Here is a 17,122-nt window from a genome sequence, read left to right as displayed (position 1 = left end):
TTTTTTTTTTTTTTTTTTTTTTTTTTTTTTTTTTTTTTTTTTTTTTTTTTTTTTTGCAGCGCCCCCCCACCCCATCCCCGCCCCGCCCCTGGCGGGCGGGCTACCTCTCCTTTCGCTTGGTCCTCGGGTTATCTGGCCCATCCCCCATAACTGGCGCGGTCCCAACCAATCTCTGGATCCCAGCTGGCACCCCCAGACTATTGCCACCATACTGGATACCCCCACCTCTGCTTCTCAGCTCCTTGGAGTCCCCCAGATATTCAGACTTCCCATCAGGTCTTACATGTACCCTCAAATTACCACGCCGCTTAGATCCCTCTTATCCCATCCTGGCATCTCTCCCCTTCCCAGCATCCCTCCCCCACCAGCTTCCACCTGCTCTTTAGACACCCCCTAGCTCGCTGTCTTTCCTATTTCAATTCTTCCTGTCCCTCAGGTCTTCCCATCCCTGAGATTCCACCCTCCTTCCCTTTTCACCTTTACTGGGGTGTGGGGGGTGGTGGAGGATGGGGAAGTGGGGTGGTCAAACAAGGGGCAGTTTCCATCAGATAAAGGGCAATGGAAGGAAATATAATCATGCCCCCCTCTTTGTGTTCCTGATCTGGTTTCCTCCCTTCCCTCCCCCTTGCCCTTCCTGATTCATTTTGCCCCAGCTTCAGGGAGCGATTCCCCTTCATGTCTGCTGTTGGAGGGCAGGTAGGAGAGGAATGTTTCGTGGACCTTTCCAGGCAGTGTCTAGGCCAAAATCCCAGGAAAGGGGCTCTGGAGTGGAATGGGCTGTGGGAGATGTTGGCCTCCACCCCTCCCGAGAGAGCCCTCATCTAGGTCACCAGGGCCTCTTGACCTTGGCCTGGAGCGGCATTTCAGTGGCTCACATTCCACCTGTGCAGGGATTGGGCCCAGGAGCCCTCACCTTCAGCCTGATGTCTCCTCAGTTCCTGGAGGAGAGGGTGGGCAGGACCCACGCCCCGGGCTGGTGCCCTCTTCCTCATCCACCCCCACCCCAGTTGGTGTTTATGGACTTAAAGTGAGAGAGGGGCGTGTGCAAGAGAAAAGGCTCTCATCCTGGAGGAGGGACCTAAGTGGGCCAGGGACCATTCTCCCGGATGGATGTTGGGATGGTCAGCCCACAGGTCGTCCTCAGGGCACTCTGGGGAGCAGGCTGGGGCAGAGACAGAACTGGGGCCTCTGCTGTCCCCTCTCCATCCCACTCCTCTCTCCCTACTGCTGTCATCGACTTAGGTTTCCTGGCCCAGATTGGGTTTCTGTTTAGGCTGAATTCCATTCCCCACCCAGCATGTGAGGAAGCCCAGGGTTGAGGAGAACCCTGGGGCAGGGGGCGGGGGGGTGTCTCTGGATAGGGAGGACTGACGCCTGGAGACTGGGAGCTGAGAGCAGTCGTCTGTCTCTCCTCTCTGATTAAAGCCTGTCTCCAACTTGGTCTGTCTTTCTTTCTGCCAAACACATCATACATTCACACAGATAAACACACAGCTGAAGATTACACAACCTGACCACTCATGGCGTCGGCAAAGCCCCCGACACAGCAATGTTGATACATAAATGATGTACGCACAGCACAGCACGTGACACTCCCTCACACTCCACCCGTGCACAGATTGATCACAGCCTGCCTAGAAACACACAGTCACAACCATTCTTCCCTTGTTCGGCTCTTCTTTGAAGAGGACCTGGGTTTCCAGGAGGTGAAAAGTGAGCTACTGAAAGGGGCTGCTTCCAGCCAAGGGCAGACCAAGTGTTCGGACACTTGTCAGTCAGATCAGTCACCTGAACTTGGTCATGGCTCCTGCCTCTACTACGACCAAATGAGGCAGCCCATTTCACAGGGATCTAAAGCCCCCTTTCTGACATTACCCCCAACCAGCCGCTGAGACTACTGGGGAGAGCCAGATTCCAACCACCTTCTTCCCCCTGCTTCATGTTCTTGTCTCTCACCGGTGTCTTACTGGGAACCACGAAGACCTGGGCTCAGGGAAGGGTCTCAGCTGAGGAACTAAGGAACCCCAAGGCCCAGCAACTATTTTGCACTCGATCTTTCCACCTAGAAGACAAGGCTTCAACTCTAATTTGGTTCCATCCTTAGGAGAGGTCCCAGCCATCACTCAATTCTCCTCAGCTTCGGCTATGTTCCAGTCTCGCCTTTCCCTGGCTGCCTAGGGGCCAGAAGGGAGGAGGACTGTGCAGGGAGGCAGTTTTCATGCCTCTAGGCCCCTGGCCTCATCCCCTGATAGCTGAAGGCCTCAGAGAGAAACTCCCATCCTCTCCCCTACTCATGTGAACTCTTGGCAGGAGACTGCAAAGACATCTGCTGACCCAGGGTGGGGGCAGAGACTGTTCCTAATCACGCCCAGCCCCACAGCCGTGCCCCAGAGAAAGAGCTCAGAAGATCTCTCGGCTTCCTCAGGACAGCCCAGCTTCTTAGTTTCCCCCCACTAATTCCGCCTTATTTGCTACAGCCATATACTCTCTCCTGAGTTCTTTTACTCCCTCTAGATCTGCTGCCTTAAAGAGGTCTAGGGAGTGTGTAGGGCAACTCAGGGCCCGATGGGAAGCTGGGAATGTCTGTCTCCTGGGACCAGAAGCTTAGCTTGGTAGACATCTTGTCCCAGAGTGGGGCCAAAAGAGTTCAAAGGCCTCAGCTGAAGGACCTAGGATCTGGGGTGCTTTGGGATTTCCCATCAGTGGACTTCTGGTGGATTGGCCTAGCTGTAGGTCAAAAAGAGAGTTGGGTCATCATGGTGTGATGGACTGAGACAGCAGTCCACGTTTAAGTACCAGCTCTGCTGTTAACTCATCGTGTGACCTTGGGCAAACCAGTTCTACTTTCTGTCAGATGGGAGCACGGGGCCAGCTGATCCCTCAGGTCCCTTCCAGCGCTGTGAAGATTCAGCTGGGAGGGAATCAGGGGACTGAGGCTCAGAGCCCTCAGGCAAACTGAGGGATAGAGAGGAGCTTCTGGGGATTTTGGTTCAACCCAGCTGCTACCAATGTGGGGGATGATGGACATGAGCTTGTGCTGGGGTTCCTGGCTCACCCCAGCCTGCCTCCACAGATGGACCCTGTGCAGAAAGCTGTACTCTCCCACACTTTTGGGGGACCTTTGCTCAAGACCAAGCGGCCCATCATTTCCTGTAATGTCTGTCAGATCCGCTTCAATTCTCAGGTAAGAAGCCTAACTGCTGGGGCGGGGGGAGGGGGCAGCGATAGCCAGGGGATCTCGAGGGCGGGCAGAGGCTGGGAGCCCTGGTGGGGGGCAAAGATAAAGGGGATATCAGGGGAAGAGCAAAGAATGGGGATACTGCAGGAGGGGCAGGGGCGGATGGAAGGCACTTGAGAGGAACAAGAGGTGGCTGTATATTTCAACATGAAGTAGGCCAGTCCTCTACGGTTGACTTCTCCCTTCCTTGGTGACTGAGGCCTCCCTGGTTCAGAACTTCTTAGAACACAAGTAGCCATCGTGTCTGGGTGGGAGAGTGGCCTCTGGCCCACTAGTCCTTGGGCACTGGGCTGAGTTAGGTCATTAACTCCCCTGCAGAGCCCGTGCCCTCCATGGCCTCTGCTAAACTCCTCCCCTGGCCCAGCCACCTCACTCTAACCTCCTGGCTTTCTCCTCTCTCTACCCTTTCCAATGGGGGACTTTCCCCTGGAGAGAAGGCCACCCAAAACTTAGAACCTAGGTGTCAGGCCTCCCAGCTGTCCTCCCTCTGAGGCTCCCCTGGGACCTCTGTGTGGGTCTACAGGGGGCTCTGTGGGGTGCAAGTTCTGAGAGCTTTGGGGAAAAACAGCAGAGCCTCATTCTGCTGAGTAGGGGGAAATAAAGCATGTTCTGTTTCTCTACCCAGTCCACACACACACACACACACACACACACACACACCATGATGCCAGGCTCCACACTCCACTGCCCCACCCCTTGGCTGTCAGTCTTCTTTTCCTGCCCATCCACACTTTTTTTATTTCTACTCTATCCCTGTCTGGGTGACCGTGTGACTCCAGGATTCTATGTTCTTAGCAGGAGGGGAGTGGGGGTCGAGCCAGGACCAACCCTGCTTTAGGTCTTTCCTTTACCTTAATCCCAGGCATCCCCTCTCCCAACCCTGGCTCCACTCACTGGTGGAAGGTAGAGGACTAGAGGGACAGGGGGGGCCAATAGTAGGCAGCCCTCCCCTCTTTTGCCCTCCCCTTCCCTCCCCCACCTCCCCCAAGTGGCTCTGTTTTGACAGCTGTCTCTGCTGCTGTCTCTATCTCCAGAGCTGGGCTTGGGGCCAGGGTCCTCCAGGGTGTCCACAGAGGCTTCAGGAGAAATGAGAACCGGGGTGGGGGGTAGTCAGGATAGAGCCCAGACCTCAGGGCTCTTTGGGACCCCCAGCCTGAGTGTAGAAGCGGTGAAGGCTAGATCCCAGGGCCAGGAGACACAGGCAAAGAAGGCCAGGGGGCCAAGAGATTGCTGGCTGGCTGGCTGGATTGCTAGGACTCTGCCATTTAGGATTCTATTATAGGTTGGGGTAACCCTCCCTCACCCAGGTGAGAAGGCTGAGTCAGCAGCCAGGCCCTGGGTGTGGTGGTAGGGTGGAGCCTGGGCTGGGTGACATTCGGGTTCCCATCTACTCTCAAGCTTGAGAAGCTAGTCTGAACCCCAGGAATAACCAGCACTTCTTGGCATGGGGCTTTACATCTCACTGGTACAGTAAGAGACGCGCTACAGCCTGCTGAGACCACCCCAGGACCTGAAGGGGCTCTGTGGGGAGAATGGTCAGATGAAAGGTGATCTCAGATTCCATTTTCTTCCTTCATCCCTAAAGAGCCAGGCTGAGGCACACTACAAGGGTAATCGCCACGCCCGAAGAGTCAAAGGCATTGAGGCTGCCAAGACCCGAGGCAGGGAGCCTGGCGTCCGGGAACCTGGAGACCCAGCTCCCCCAGGCAGCACCCCCCAAAACGGGGATGGTGTAGCGCCCCATCCAGGTGTGTCTGAATCCCCCCCCACATTGTTCAACTGATCTTGTCTCCTCTGTTCTTTCCTCACTTCCTAGAATTCTCCTCTCCTTTCATCTCTCTTCCTCAGCCCCTACCCCACCCTGACCCAAGGTGAGTCCTGAAGCCAAGCACAGTGATACAAAATTTCCATCCTGTCACCCCCACTCCCGCCCCAGCTCCTCTCGACAGAGTCCCCACTGTCTGTCCTCCCCACCGCCCAGTGACTCAGAGAGGGGCTAGGGTGAGGCCACCTGGCAAACTTCCTCAAGAAAAAAGGAACCATCAAATCCAGGGAGAGGCTCCTTCATCTTGGGGAGAGGGGCAGGGATGCCCTCTGGGGTTCCCCTTGTGGAGGACTGAAGAGCTCAGGAAACTCAAGCAACTCCCTGGATGATCTTGGTTGATCTTTTGACCTCACTGGGCCAGAGTTTTCTTTCCTGGGAGTGAGACTTTAAGATTTTTGAGGTCTTTTCCAGGTTTACAAAAAACAACTCTGAGATTCTTTCTCCCTCATGGCTTGTGGCCATCTTCAATCATACTCCCAGCCAAGAAATTGGTAGGAAGGAATATCAAGACAGGAAGATATGAGCCACCCCACCCTGGGATTACCACATCAGATATCAGTCATGACCAACTCCAGAGAGACTGAATATCCCCATTTCCTCTTATCCTTGCCGGTCCTTTCTGCCCCACCCTGAGTAGAATGAGAACCAGGCATCTGCATCACCAGCTTTGCAACCAGGACCCCACTCTCAACACACACGCACGCACACGCACATCCCACAGGGAAGCACAGGCAGGGCGGGCAGGTGAGCTGAGTTCTAATTCTGCTCTGGCTGCTTCTTACCTGGTCATTGTTTTTAAACTTGGCAGCATCTCTGTAAAATGGGGATGACGATGATAGCGGTAGTGGTAGCTAACATTTCTTCAATATCACTGTTCTAGGGGCTTCGTGTGTATTACCTCATTTAGTTAGTTCCGATGGTGTATCTCTAAGGAGATCGTGATACCTGCCCTACTTTTGTAAACCGTGAAGCCCTGTCCAGATTGAGGTGTGGGTGTGCTATCTGGATTGAAATGGAGGTAATGGATGACAGAAATGAGCACGAGAAGTAAAGGGAAAGATCACAGGACGGGCAAGCAACTGCACACGTGCAGGGGTCAGAAGAGAAGGTCCTTTCCCACCAGTGCCCCGCCCCCACTGCCAGCCTCCCCACGACTGGGAAACTGGATCGGCCGCTGGAGCAAGAATGGGAGTGCTAGAGTTTCCCCTGTACAGAGGCCAGAACCCAGCGCTGAGGGCTGGGGCCTGTGCATCTTTAATCAAGTCATGAATTATAGAGCAGCCTGCATCCCTGTTCCCTCTCCGGTTCTGCTGTTTCTGTTTCCCTTTTGCCGTGTCTGTAACTGTTTCTCCCCGACCTCTCCTCATGCTGCCTCTGCCCCTTCCTAGAGCTCTTGGCATGCCTCCCTGCGGACTGGGCAGGACTCTGGGAAGGGGCTGGCCAGGCAGGAAGCCCAGACTGGCTGGTAGTCCATTGAGGGGTGAATCCTTGTTCCATGCCTCTCCCTATCGCTAGGCTGGGTGCCAGCTTCACCCTGAAGAGGAAGCCATTGGGGCTGGACCCCTCAACCTTTCCCAGCCTCTGGAGAATGAGCCAGGCATTGGAGCCTCACACCCAGCCTGTAGCAGCTAGACCACATCTGGCTCTGGCCCAGGGCATGACAGCATGCATGTTGTCACAGGGTGGGGACTCCTGGGCCCTTGCCCTCCAGGAAATGGGGGTGGGTTTCCTCCACATAAAGAATCTTCTCCAAAAACCATCTGGGGTGACCCCTATGTTTCTCCCCTAACAACAGTTTCCATGGAGAATGGACTGGGTCCAGCTCCAGGATCCCCAGAGAAACACCCTGGCTCCCCATCCCCTCCCAGCATTCCGGAGACTGGTCAGGGTACAACCAAGGGTGAAGGGGGGACTCCAGCCCCAGCTTCCCTGCCTGGGGGCAGCAAGGAAGAGGAGGAAAAGGCCAAGCGGCTGCTCTACTGTGCTCTGTGCAAGGTGGCAGTGAACTCCCTGTCCCAGCTTGAGGCTCATAACAAAGGTATGGACTCTCCTACCCCCACCCCTACTCCCCTGTCCTCAGCCCACTTCTGTTCCCTACCACCTAATTCCCCTGGTTTCCCACATCCTGAACCCTCCAAGACTTATCAGCCTATCTCCCCCCTAAGTCATGTCCCCCGTTCCTTAGCCACTTTCTTCCTCAGTTCCCCCTCTACCTAACTTCTTTACCTGTGACTCTCCCCTGACCCACTTTGTGTTTGGGGGCATCCCAAGGGGCTTGGAAAAACCGCACACTTGATGCTCCCCCACCATATTTTAATTGGGAATGTATCTGTCACCTAGTAGGCCTGGAAGATTCTTCCTCCACCCCTTAACTTCTGCCCTCTGTGGGCTCCAGGTACTAAGCACAAGACAATTCTGGAGGCCCGAAGTGGGCTGGGCCCCATCAAAGCTTACCCTCGTCTGGGGCCTCCCACTCCCGGGGAGCCAGAGGCCCCTGCCCAGGACCGAACCTTCCACTGTGAGATCTGCAATGTCAAGGTCAACTCGGAGGTCCAACTGAAACAGGTGGGTCCAAGGCCTTTCCCGGGAACTCTAGGAAGCTCTACTCACTAAGTGGGGAAGAGACCAGGGAGCTGGGGTGAGAGCGCTTCTTTGAGGGTCTGTCCTTAGTGCCATAGAAAGGGCCAAGCCAGCTGTTTGGGGTGTGCCTACCGGCTTGTCTGTTGCTCCTTTCCCGGTGGCTCACAGCCCCCTATCCCCTCGCCCTCACAGCACATTTCCAGCCGGCGGCACCGAGACGGCGTGGCCGGGAAGCCCAACCCGCTACTGAGCCGTCACAAGAAGCCTAGGGGCGCCGGGGAGCTGGCGGTGAGGCCTGGGCGCTGGAGAATTCGGACACGGGGGGACCGGAACTGGGGGGGGCGGGGAGCGGGCCCGGGGAGAGATGGGGTTTTCGGGCCTCAGAATGACTTCTCTCTTTCCCCGCCCCTCTCCCCCCTGCAGGGCACGCTGACTTTCTCCAAGGAGCTGCCCAAGTCCCTGGCCGGTGGCCTGCTCCCCAGCCCCCTGGCGGTGGCTGCGGTGATGGCAGCGGCAGCAGGCTCCCCGCTGTCCCTGCGTCCCGCCCCAGCTGCACCTCTTCTCCAGGGACCGCCCATCACCCACCCCTTGCTCCACCCGGCCCCCGGGCCCATCCGAACTGCGCACGGACCCATCCTTTTCTCCCCCTACTGACCTGAACCCCAAACCCCCTCCCATTCAACCCCCCCACCTCCAGCCGGGATCCAGGCCTCCAGGCTCCAAGCCTGCCCCTACTCCCGGCACTCCCTGAATGATCTCTCTCCTTCCCCCCCACCCCGAGGTACGGGGTTCCAGGAAAGGGGAGGGGTAGCGGGGGAGGGGGGCTTCAGAAGGGGGGGAACACCCCAGATCTCAGGGAACCCCGCCCCCTGCCCTTCCCTCTCCCCTAGAAAAGGGGGGGCCGTCTCACCCCCGAGCCCCCTTGGAGACACCCCCCTCCCAAAAGCCATGTCCATTCAGCCCTTCCCCCCCAAACCTAGCACAAAACGGGGTTCACAAGCCATGGTCGGAGTCCGGGGGGCAGAAATGGATTTTCTTGGCAATAAGCGGACTCTGGGACTCCGGCCCCCTGCCCCCAAACTGAAGCGCTTCCGTGAACACCCCCGTCCTCCACAGGGGGAGGGGAGCAGGCGGGATCCTGGGTCCCTCAAAAGCACTTTGGTTTTACCGCCTGCAACCTCACTGTGCCCGCCCCGCACCATGCTCCAGCCCCAGGTCTAGCTGGGCCCATCTTAGGGGGCAGCACTTGGGGGCATCTCTGGCACTTGGGTGGGGCCAAGTAGATGCCCCTACAGACCCTTCCCTCACCTTCTTCCTCCCCAGTCTGGATTCCATTCTTTTCACCAGCACCCATCGCCCAAGGGGTACCGAGGGGGGCAAGGGGTGTCCAGTCCAAGCCCACCCCCGCCTCGCCTTCCGCAAAACTGTGAGCAAAAAGCAATAGAAGCCTCGCCCCCGCCCCTCCCCTTTCCGCAGGATTCGCTGAGTCTGTAGCCTCCCCCGTCCCTGCTCCTAGACCTCATGGCTGTCCCTCCCACCAAACACCTCCACTGCACAATTCGGGCGGGGGCGTGGCCTCCCTCCCCTCTCTGTGGTTTCCGTATCGTCAGCCCTTACAGCAGCCGACCGGGAGGGGGACGGGCCCCCACTGGCCTTCCCGTCCCCAACAACTCTTTATGCTTGACGATGTAGCAACCCTGGCCCCCCATCCACGTCTTCCCTTTTCCCTCTCCCCGACAATAAAGTCTGGATTCGTTGCCCTCCGTCCCCCAGACTCTGACTCTCAATCTTGGCCCCCTGATATGGGAGCTATTCCAATGCGAGATGGATCTGTATGGTGAGGGGGACCGGCACACGGGAAAGGGGGCCAGAAAGACGGCAGTGGGAGAAGGCAAGGTCCGAGGCTTGTGGAAAGTGAGCAGAGGCTCCCAATCCCACTGCCGCCCAACCCAAATGTAAACTTGGCCCTAGGGAATCATTTCGAGTCCAGGTCTAGGATTGTAGCCGCGGCTGCTGAGGATTCTCCACAACTCCACCAGGCGGCGCCAACGACATGGAAAAGGAGTCCCCCTAAGCTAAGACTCTGGTGGTGTGTCTCGCGATTCTGGGAAACAGGTCTAGATCCAGGCTCAAACAAAGGAAAGAATCCAGGCTTTTGTGCCTCTCTCTGGTGGGGAATCCACGCCAGCAACACGCAACGAATGGAAAGAAGTCGGGGCAGGGACTAGGAATCTGAACTCTAGGCACTGCTGGGCCTCATGTAAACAATGACCTTGACTTAGTCCTTCCCCTCTCTGGACCTCAGTTTCCCCATATGCAAAATGAGCAGATTTGTCTCTCTTAAAACTTCATTGAGACTTCATGTTCCAAGACTAAAGAACTGGGACTGTGCCATTTACAGATATGCAGATATACTGGAATACCTTCTCTCCTGGTCCCCTAAATGGTCTGTGGGACAGCAAAGCACACTCTGTTCAGCTGCCTCACACATGATGTGGGGGAAGGGGCTCCTCATTATCTCCAGAATTCAGTTCAACCACATACTCCCAAGAGCAGTATTGACTCTGTGACCCCTCCCCTCTAGCCCTGCTGGGTGGCAAGAAAGCCAAACAAAAAAGGCCAGACCAGAACCAAGCATCTCCCCAAGGTTCCCCCTGAATTGCATCCCCTTTGCTCACTTCCCCTCTCCACCCACTTCCCAGTTTTTCGGAGGAAAGGGGGAGGGAAGGTGAGATGATGATTGTCAAAGAGGAAGGAGAGGGAAATAGGGGCCTCCTGGGTTTGTCAATTATGAAGTTGGGGGTAGGGCTTCACTGTGGGCTTAGAAATGGAACCCAACAAGGAGTTTAGGAGTGGTTGGATTTTTGTGTTTTGTTTTTTCAGATCTAGCTAAAAAAAAAAAAGAAAAAATGCAAAGACGAGATCCAGAATTCTGAGGGGCAAGAGTGGCCCTCTAGGAGAGAAGGTGGTGAAAAGCAGGGGCTGGGTCACATGTGGGAATAGAGACAGCAGCTAGAAGAAACTGGAGTGAGAGGGGCTGGGATACATACCTCCAATCTGGTTTAAAAATGAATTCATCACTTACCCCGTTCCCCTAAGCCTGCTGCTCTGACCATTCCCTATCCTACTGATGCAGAACACGGCCATCCACCCGGAAAACTGGGAGTCATCCAGTCTTCCCTCTTCCTGACCCTTCATCCAAGCAGCACTAGATAAATCCTATCTGACCTCTTAATGACCCATGCATCCTGATTGTTACTCTCTACTCCCACAACCACTGCCCTAACCAGGACTGGCTACATAGTTTGTGGGCCCAGTGCAAATGAAAAAGCAGGGCCGCTTATTCAAAATGGATCTTAGGACTGTGTGGAGTGTTAAACCAACCCCAGCCCCATGTAAGTGCAGGGCCCTGTGTGATCACACATAGTGCATGAAGCCAGTCCTGGCCCCAGCTCAGGCCCTGCCTCACTCTTGTCTGAACTGGTGCCTCTTTACTGGTTTCTCCTTCTCCTTCTCCTTCTCCTTCTTCTTCGATTGTATTTATTTGTCACAGAGAGCACAAGCAGGGGGAGCAGCAGGCAGAGGGAGAAGCAGGCTCCCCAATGCGGAGCTGACACCGGTCCCTGGGATCATCATGACCGGCAAAGGCAGACGCTTGACCGACTGAGCCACCCAGGTGTTCCCGGTCTCTCAGTTCTGGCCTGCACACTTCCAGTCCTTATTCACAGCTACTTGAGTGTAAATCTTCCCGTGGCCTTCAGGATAAAACCCCAGCTCCTTAGCATGACGCACAAGGACTTCCTCGATCACTGCCCTGCTCACTTCTCCAGGATCTTCTCGGTTGCTCCCTACCTCCCAGTCTTTGTTCACCTCTACCTAAACCTCTGTGACTCTATGCATCCTGTTCCCTTTGCCGAGAATGTCCTTCTTACCTCCTCCCAAAAAAAACTCCTGTTCATCACTCAAAGCCCAGCTCAGATATTTTTCTGTGAACCCTTTCCTGACCTCTTCCTTAGCAGTTTCACTCCTTTTCTCTAAGCCCCTGATATGCTGTAGAGTAAGGGTCAGCAAACTTTTTCTTAAATGGCCAGATGGTAACTATTTTAGGTTGTGTCGGCCAAGAGACAAAACTGAGGGAGGGTACTATGTAGGTACTTATATAACCATTTTAAAATGGAAAAAAACCTTCTTGGCTCATAGCCCATACGAAAACAGATGGGCGGGGGGAGGGGGGCGCGTGGCTGGCCCAGTTGGTAGAGCATGCAACTCTTGATCTCAGGGGTCCTTAGCTGAAGCCCCATGTTGGGCATAGAGCTTACTTTAAAAAACAAAGCAAAACTGATGGCAACCCCAGATTTGGTGCATAAACCGAAGTTTGCTGACCCCTACTTTAGAGAATCAATTAAACATTTATATATTTACAAATCTATGTCCCCTGCTAGACTATGTGCAAGCCCATGTGTCATACCTTCTTTATCCCCAGTGTCTAGCTTGGAGTCCAGTGCATAGTAGGCACTCAACGTGTGTTAGTTGAGTGAACAGACGAATGAATGAATGAATGAATGAATGAATGAATGAATGAATGAATGGTTCAACAGTGGCCTGTGCCCCTGTGTGGAGTGAAGCCAGAATCCTGGGTGCTTCTTTTCCCACCTTTCTTCATCTGGCTCCTTTTATCAGATGTGCTAGGGTATCACATGAGACCCCCCCACCCCGATTTGAACCATCTCTGAGTCCCAGAGAGAAGAAAGGCAGTGCTCCCTCCTGACAAACTCAAGGCTTCTAGGATGTCCAGAGCTGCTCCTGAAACTTGGTTTTCTCCTTGGCCCCTAGAGAAGTGGCCCAGATATTCTGACGGTCTGTCTCCATGTCTGGACAATTCTTGGCAATGAACTTACAGGTGTCCTGCTATGCAAAGAGGGGAAGGAAACAGAGCTTGGGTCTTTAGGAAGGCGTGAAACAGCTTTGGTGTAAGTAGCAGGGGATTTTCAACAGAGAGGCCCAGATTGCACTACCCAAAGCAAGGGGAGGTAAGGGAGGAAGTGGCTGAGGTTGGGTAACTGGGGAATTTCTTATTCAGTCAGTCTAGTATAAGACCATGTCTTGAAGCCTGACGGTCCACCAGAAAAGAATGCTCTCTGAATGAGCTAGACTTCTCTCCACTGGAGTGAGAATTGAAGGCTGGGAGACTCAGGTGAGTACTTTTTGTAGTGGGTAGACTTTTACTTTCTCTGTCTCCTCATCTCCCAGGTGATAAAAATAGAAAAAAACAAAACAACCTGAGGCCTGTGTGTGTGTAGCAGACAAGAGCAGGGGAGACTACAGTAGCACCCTGAATAGAGAGAGGGGACTCCTGGGTGGTCTTAGGGGAAAGGGAAAAGATTAGAAAGTCACAGGGTGTTAGGGTTACTGAGAATATATGGCTGGATATTGAAGAGGCCTGGAGTTTGGAGTGGACAGACACTGAGAGATATTTAGATAAGGATTTAGGGGAATTAGATAGAATCTTTGAGAGTGGGAAAGGACAAAGAGAGCCCAAGGAGAGGGTTGGGAATCTCAGGAAGGGTAGAGGATGCAGAGGCCTGGCAATGGCTCGGGAGGCTGGTGAGCTTCCCAAACAGTTCAGGTGTCCAGGGGCCCAGAGCTGTTCAAGAGATCTAAGTCCAAGGTGAGGTTCTGACTCCTTCTTCCCCTTATTCCTTCCGCCTCTTTAGCCTCCATCATGCAGAACACCTCCAGTGCCACGTTCTCCTGCTACCATTCGTCTGTACTGGGCTATCGTTATATCGCAGTTAGCTGGGGGGTAGTGGTAGCTGTGACAGGCACCGTGGGCAATGTGCTCACCCTGCTGGCCTTGGCCATCCAGCCCAAGCTCCGTACCCACTTCAACCTGCTCATCGCCAACCTCTCGGTGGCCGATCTGCTGTACTGCACCTTTCTTCAGCCCTTCTCTGTGGACACCTACCTCCACCTGCAATGGCGCACTGGCGCCACCTTCTGCAAGGTCTTTGGGTTCCTCCTCTTTACATCCAATGCTGTCTCCATCCTCACCCTCTGCCTTATTGCCCTGGCACGCTACCTCCTTATTGCCCACCCTATGCTCTTTCCCCAAGTGTTCAGTGCCAAGGGGATACTGCTGGCACTGGTGGGCACCTGGGTGGTGGGTATGGCCAGCTTGGCCCCCCTTTGGCCTACGTATACCTTGGTGCCTGTAGTCTGCACCTGCAGTTTTGATCGCAGCGAAGACCAGACCTACGCCCCCATCCTCATGGGCATCTACTTTGTGCTGGGGCTCAGCAGTGTTGGCATCTTCTATTGCCTCATCTACCACCAAGTGAAGCGAGCAGCACAGGCGCTGGATCAGTACAAGCAGCCAAGTGTCCACTCCAACCAAGTGGCTGGGACAGAGGCTATACCGGGTCGTTTCCAGGAGCTGGACAGCAGGCTGGCATCAGAAAGGCCCAGTGCAGGGACTTCATCAGAGCCAGTCAGTTCTGCCACCACCCAGACCATGGAATGGGACTCATCAGAAGTGGGCAACCAGCACAGCAGGGAGGTAGCTAAGCAGATGGCAGAGAAAAGCCATCCAGAAGCACCAGCCAAGACCAGGCCAACTAAAAGAGCCCAGAGAACTCAGGACTCTCCATCAGAGTTTGGGAAGGTAACTCGGATGTGTTTTGCTGTGTTCCTCTGCTTTGCCCTGAGCTACATCCCCTTCTTGCTGCTCAACATCCTGGATGTCAAAGCCCATGCTCCTCGGGTTGTCCACATGCTCGCTGCCAATCTCACCTGGCTCAATAGTTGCATCAACCCCGTGCTCTATGCAGCCATGAACCGTCAGTTCCGCCAAGCCTATGGCTCCCTCCTAAAACGAGGGTCCCAGTGTTTCCGTAGGCTCCATCAGAACTGTGTCCCCAGTCACCAGAATCCAAGACTGACTCCTCCAGAACTAAAGTGACCAGCTGGTAGGGAGTAGATGAAAGTAAGACCTGTGGGCATTTTCACAGACAACTTTCCCCCTACCCCCAAACCAGGCTTCTCCATCCCTTGATCAATGCTTCAGCTCTAGGCTGCCCAAGGTGCATTATTATTAATAAATGAATTCTATCCTTTTAATGCTCAGGTGTGGTCTTTGGGGAATAAGAGGCCAGGATTGGTTGCAGCTGGAAACTAATAGCTGAGAGTTTGGGGGGGACCTAGGTCCCAGCAGAGTTAGGAAACAGTAGGCCTAGGACACAGACTTCGACTGAAGGGTTTTCAGGTATAAAACATGAGTTGGTTTAAGAGGATCCACCTGTCTTTTTGTTTAACTTCCCAGAAATGGCCCCTAACCCTAACTACTGCTGCCTGGATCGCCCCCCCTCCATCCCCACAAACGGGTTTACTCAGCTCAGAAAACTCTTGTAATCCAGCTTCGATAGCCGCTCCAGTGAGTCCAGCCCCCTGGCCCTTGCCATATCCAAAGAGAATGGTCATGGAAGAGGACTCTTTGCTCTGTGGAAATGAACTGAGCTAAGCTGAAGCAATGGCAGACAGGGAGGGGTTCCAGCTACCCCAGCAGTCACACTGGTCAGAGCTAAATCAGCTGAAGTCCTGGCCCCTCACTTTCCCCAGACTTGCTCTTGTCATCCTGAGTTACGAGAGCAGAACAGAGACTCTAGTTAAGAGACTTCAGGGGTCCAGCTGAGGGAAGACCCCATTCCCTTCCTCTAGCATGACCAATATTCTGTCGCCCCAGCCATGCACACGTGTGAACTTAAAGAAAGTACCTGTGGCCACCAGGTGACGCTGGTTCTCTGTGTTTCCTTTTTGGTGTCCCTGTTGAGGACAAGAAGGTATCAGAGGGACTGGGAGCCCACAGACCACCTCCCACCCAGCCAGCAACGGTGATGACCCAGAGATCTGCATTTCTCTCTTTTCCCCAAAGCTTAGGGGGAAAAGTAACGAATCAGACATTTCTTACTCATGAGATATTTACTGTCTGTTTAGTTGGGGTTAGGGGGAGCAGGGTGGGTACTGTTCAGGCATTGGAATGTGAGGGTCATGGTGACTACAGTAATGCTGCTCTGGCCACCTGCTGTCCCCTCCCTGCTCCTGAGTCCATGGTTTGAGGGAAACAAAGTGAAGCCCGGAGAGATTCGGACAAGGACAGAAACAAGCAGAGGCAGCGGAGACAGATCAATGTCCTCACATTCAACACATTTCGAAGTCCCAGGAATCCTGTGTCCTAATCCGGAACATGTATTTCTGAGAGTTCTTCTTCCACAAAAATCACAGCAGCCTAAACTGAGTCAAGCTCAGGCTACTGAGGCAGGGGTCCAGACAGGTGGGGTGAACAGCAAGACCAATAAAGAACATTAGCCAGAGAGCGTAGAGACAAGGGTTCCAGTCAAGGCTTTCCGATAATTAGCTCTGTGAATTTGAGCAGGATCCTGGACCATGGGGGCCACAGGTTTTATCATGTGTACCAAGTTCAGAGTGGGGTGCAATCTTACCATGTGCCCAGTGCTGTCCTAAACCCTGTAAATATATTATTTCATGTAATTCTTACAAAATTCACCATGAAGTATTTATTATAATCTCATTCTTACAAATGAAAAAAATTGAAGCACAAAGAGGTTAAGCAATTTATCCAAAGTGGAAGAACTAATACGTGGTATGACCATGATTTAAGGACAGAGTCACACTTCAGTCCACATGTCTAACCACTACAGGACAGCTTCCTTTCTGAACCTAGAATCAAGTTAACAGATAATTCCTAAACGTCCTTCCTGCTCAGCCTTCTTAGATTCTGAAAGTTGACAATTCTCTGAGGGGCTGTAAAATGGTTCACTTTTCATATTCCTTGAAGGCAATTCAAAAGTTTTGGCACGCAGAAAGGAGCAGCAACAGAGATTGAAGTTAGACCCAAGGAGGGACTTCCCGAGTAGTGGTCTCCGGAAAAAACGACTCACGGGACACAGGAGGAAACTCTGGAGTCTGACACCAGAGAGGCCAGATCTTAGCAAGAAAACAACCCCCTTCTCTTTCACCCTCCACGGCCCACGCACACACAGCCGCCTCTCATTTCGATAGAAACGTAGGAAAAAGAGGCGGAAGAAAAGCCAGGCTCTCTCTCCGGCTTTCTCTGGCTTGTGGGTGTGCATGGCCCGTCCGTGTCCACGCACGAGGTCCCTCACGGTGCGGCGCTCACGCGTGTCTCGGGGGAGCGTCCGTATTTGGGGGCCCCGTGAGTGTGAGGCAGTGCCTGTCTCTCTGTCTCTCTGTCTCTGCCAGTCTCCCGCGCGAGGCCGAGCGGTAGCGCTGACGTTCTGACGCTCTCTCTCACAGCCGCTCTCTGTCTCTCTCCATCTGTCCGTCTCTCCGGTAGGCTGCCTTCGTCTCCCGTACCTCTGCTGCCGTCTTTTTTCTCCTAAACTCCTCTTTCCCTCGTCCCCCCACCTCCCCTCCTCCCCTCCCCGCTCTCCCCGCGCCCCCTC

At 54.1% G+C, this 17,122-nt stretch overlaps 2 protein-coding genes across 5 annotated transcripts in view; both read left to right on the top strand.

Moving 5' to 3' along the window:
• Window positions 1–9,410, top strand: part of ZNF385A (zinc finger protein 385A) — a 20,012-nt gene extending 10,602 nt beyond the window's left edge. For 2 of the 4 annotated variants that reach the window (XM_034646249.1, XM_034646251.1), the window contains 6 exons: window positions 3,074–3,184; window positions 4,824–4,986; window positions 6,859–7,101; window positions 7,459–7,628; window positions 7,836–7,931; window positions 8,067–9,410. In XM_034646249.1, the coding sequence (XP_034502140.1) occupies window positions 3,074–3,184; window positions 4,824–4,986; window positions 6,859–7,101; window positions 7,459–7,628; window positions 7,836–7,931; window positions 8,067–8,297 (1,014 nt within the window). In that variant the 3' untranslated portion in view covers window positions 8,298–9,410. Of the gene's footprint in view, window positions 1–3,060; window positions 3,185–4,823; window positions 4,987–6,858; window positions 7,102–7,458; window positions 7,629–7,835; window positions 7,932–8,066 lie in introns of all 4 variants that reach the window. The other 2 variants (XM_034646252.1, XM_034646250.1) reach the window with 2 other exon arrangements.
• A 3,190-nt stretch (window positions 9,411–12,600) lies between these two features.
• GPR84 (G protein-coupled receptor 84) lies at window positions 12,601–14,745 on the top strand. Its single transcript, XM_002923442.4, has 2 exons — window positions 12,601–12,837; window positions 13,358–14,745. Exon 2 carries the CDS (start codon window positions 13,366–13,368, stop codon window positions 14,599–14,601), a length of 1,236 nt encoding a protein of 411 aa, XP_002923488.2. The 5' UTR covers window positions 12,601–12,837; window positions 13,358–13,365; the 3' UTR covers window positions 14,602–14,745.
• The last annotated feature ends 2,377 nt before the right edge of the window (window positions 14,746–17,122 follow it).

The sequence above is a fragment of the Ailuropoda melanoleuca genome, chromosome 16 (genome assembly GCF_002007445.2).
Source record: "Ailuropoda melanoleuca isolate Jingjing chromosome 16, ASM200744v2, whole genome shotgun sequence".
Lineage (NCBI taxonomy): Eukaryota > Metazoa > Chordata > Mammalia > Carnivora > Ursidae > Ailuropoda > Ailuropoda melanoleuca.
This window is presented reverse-complemented; position numbering and strand designations above follow the sequence as displayed.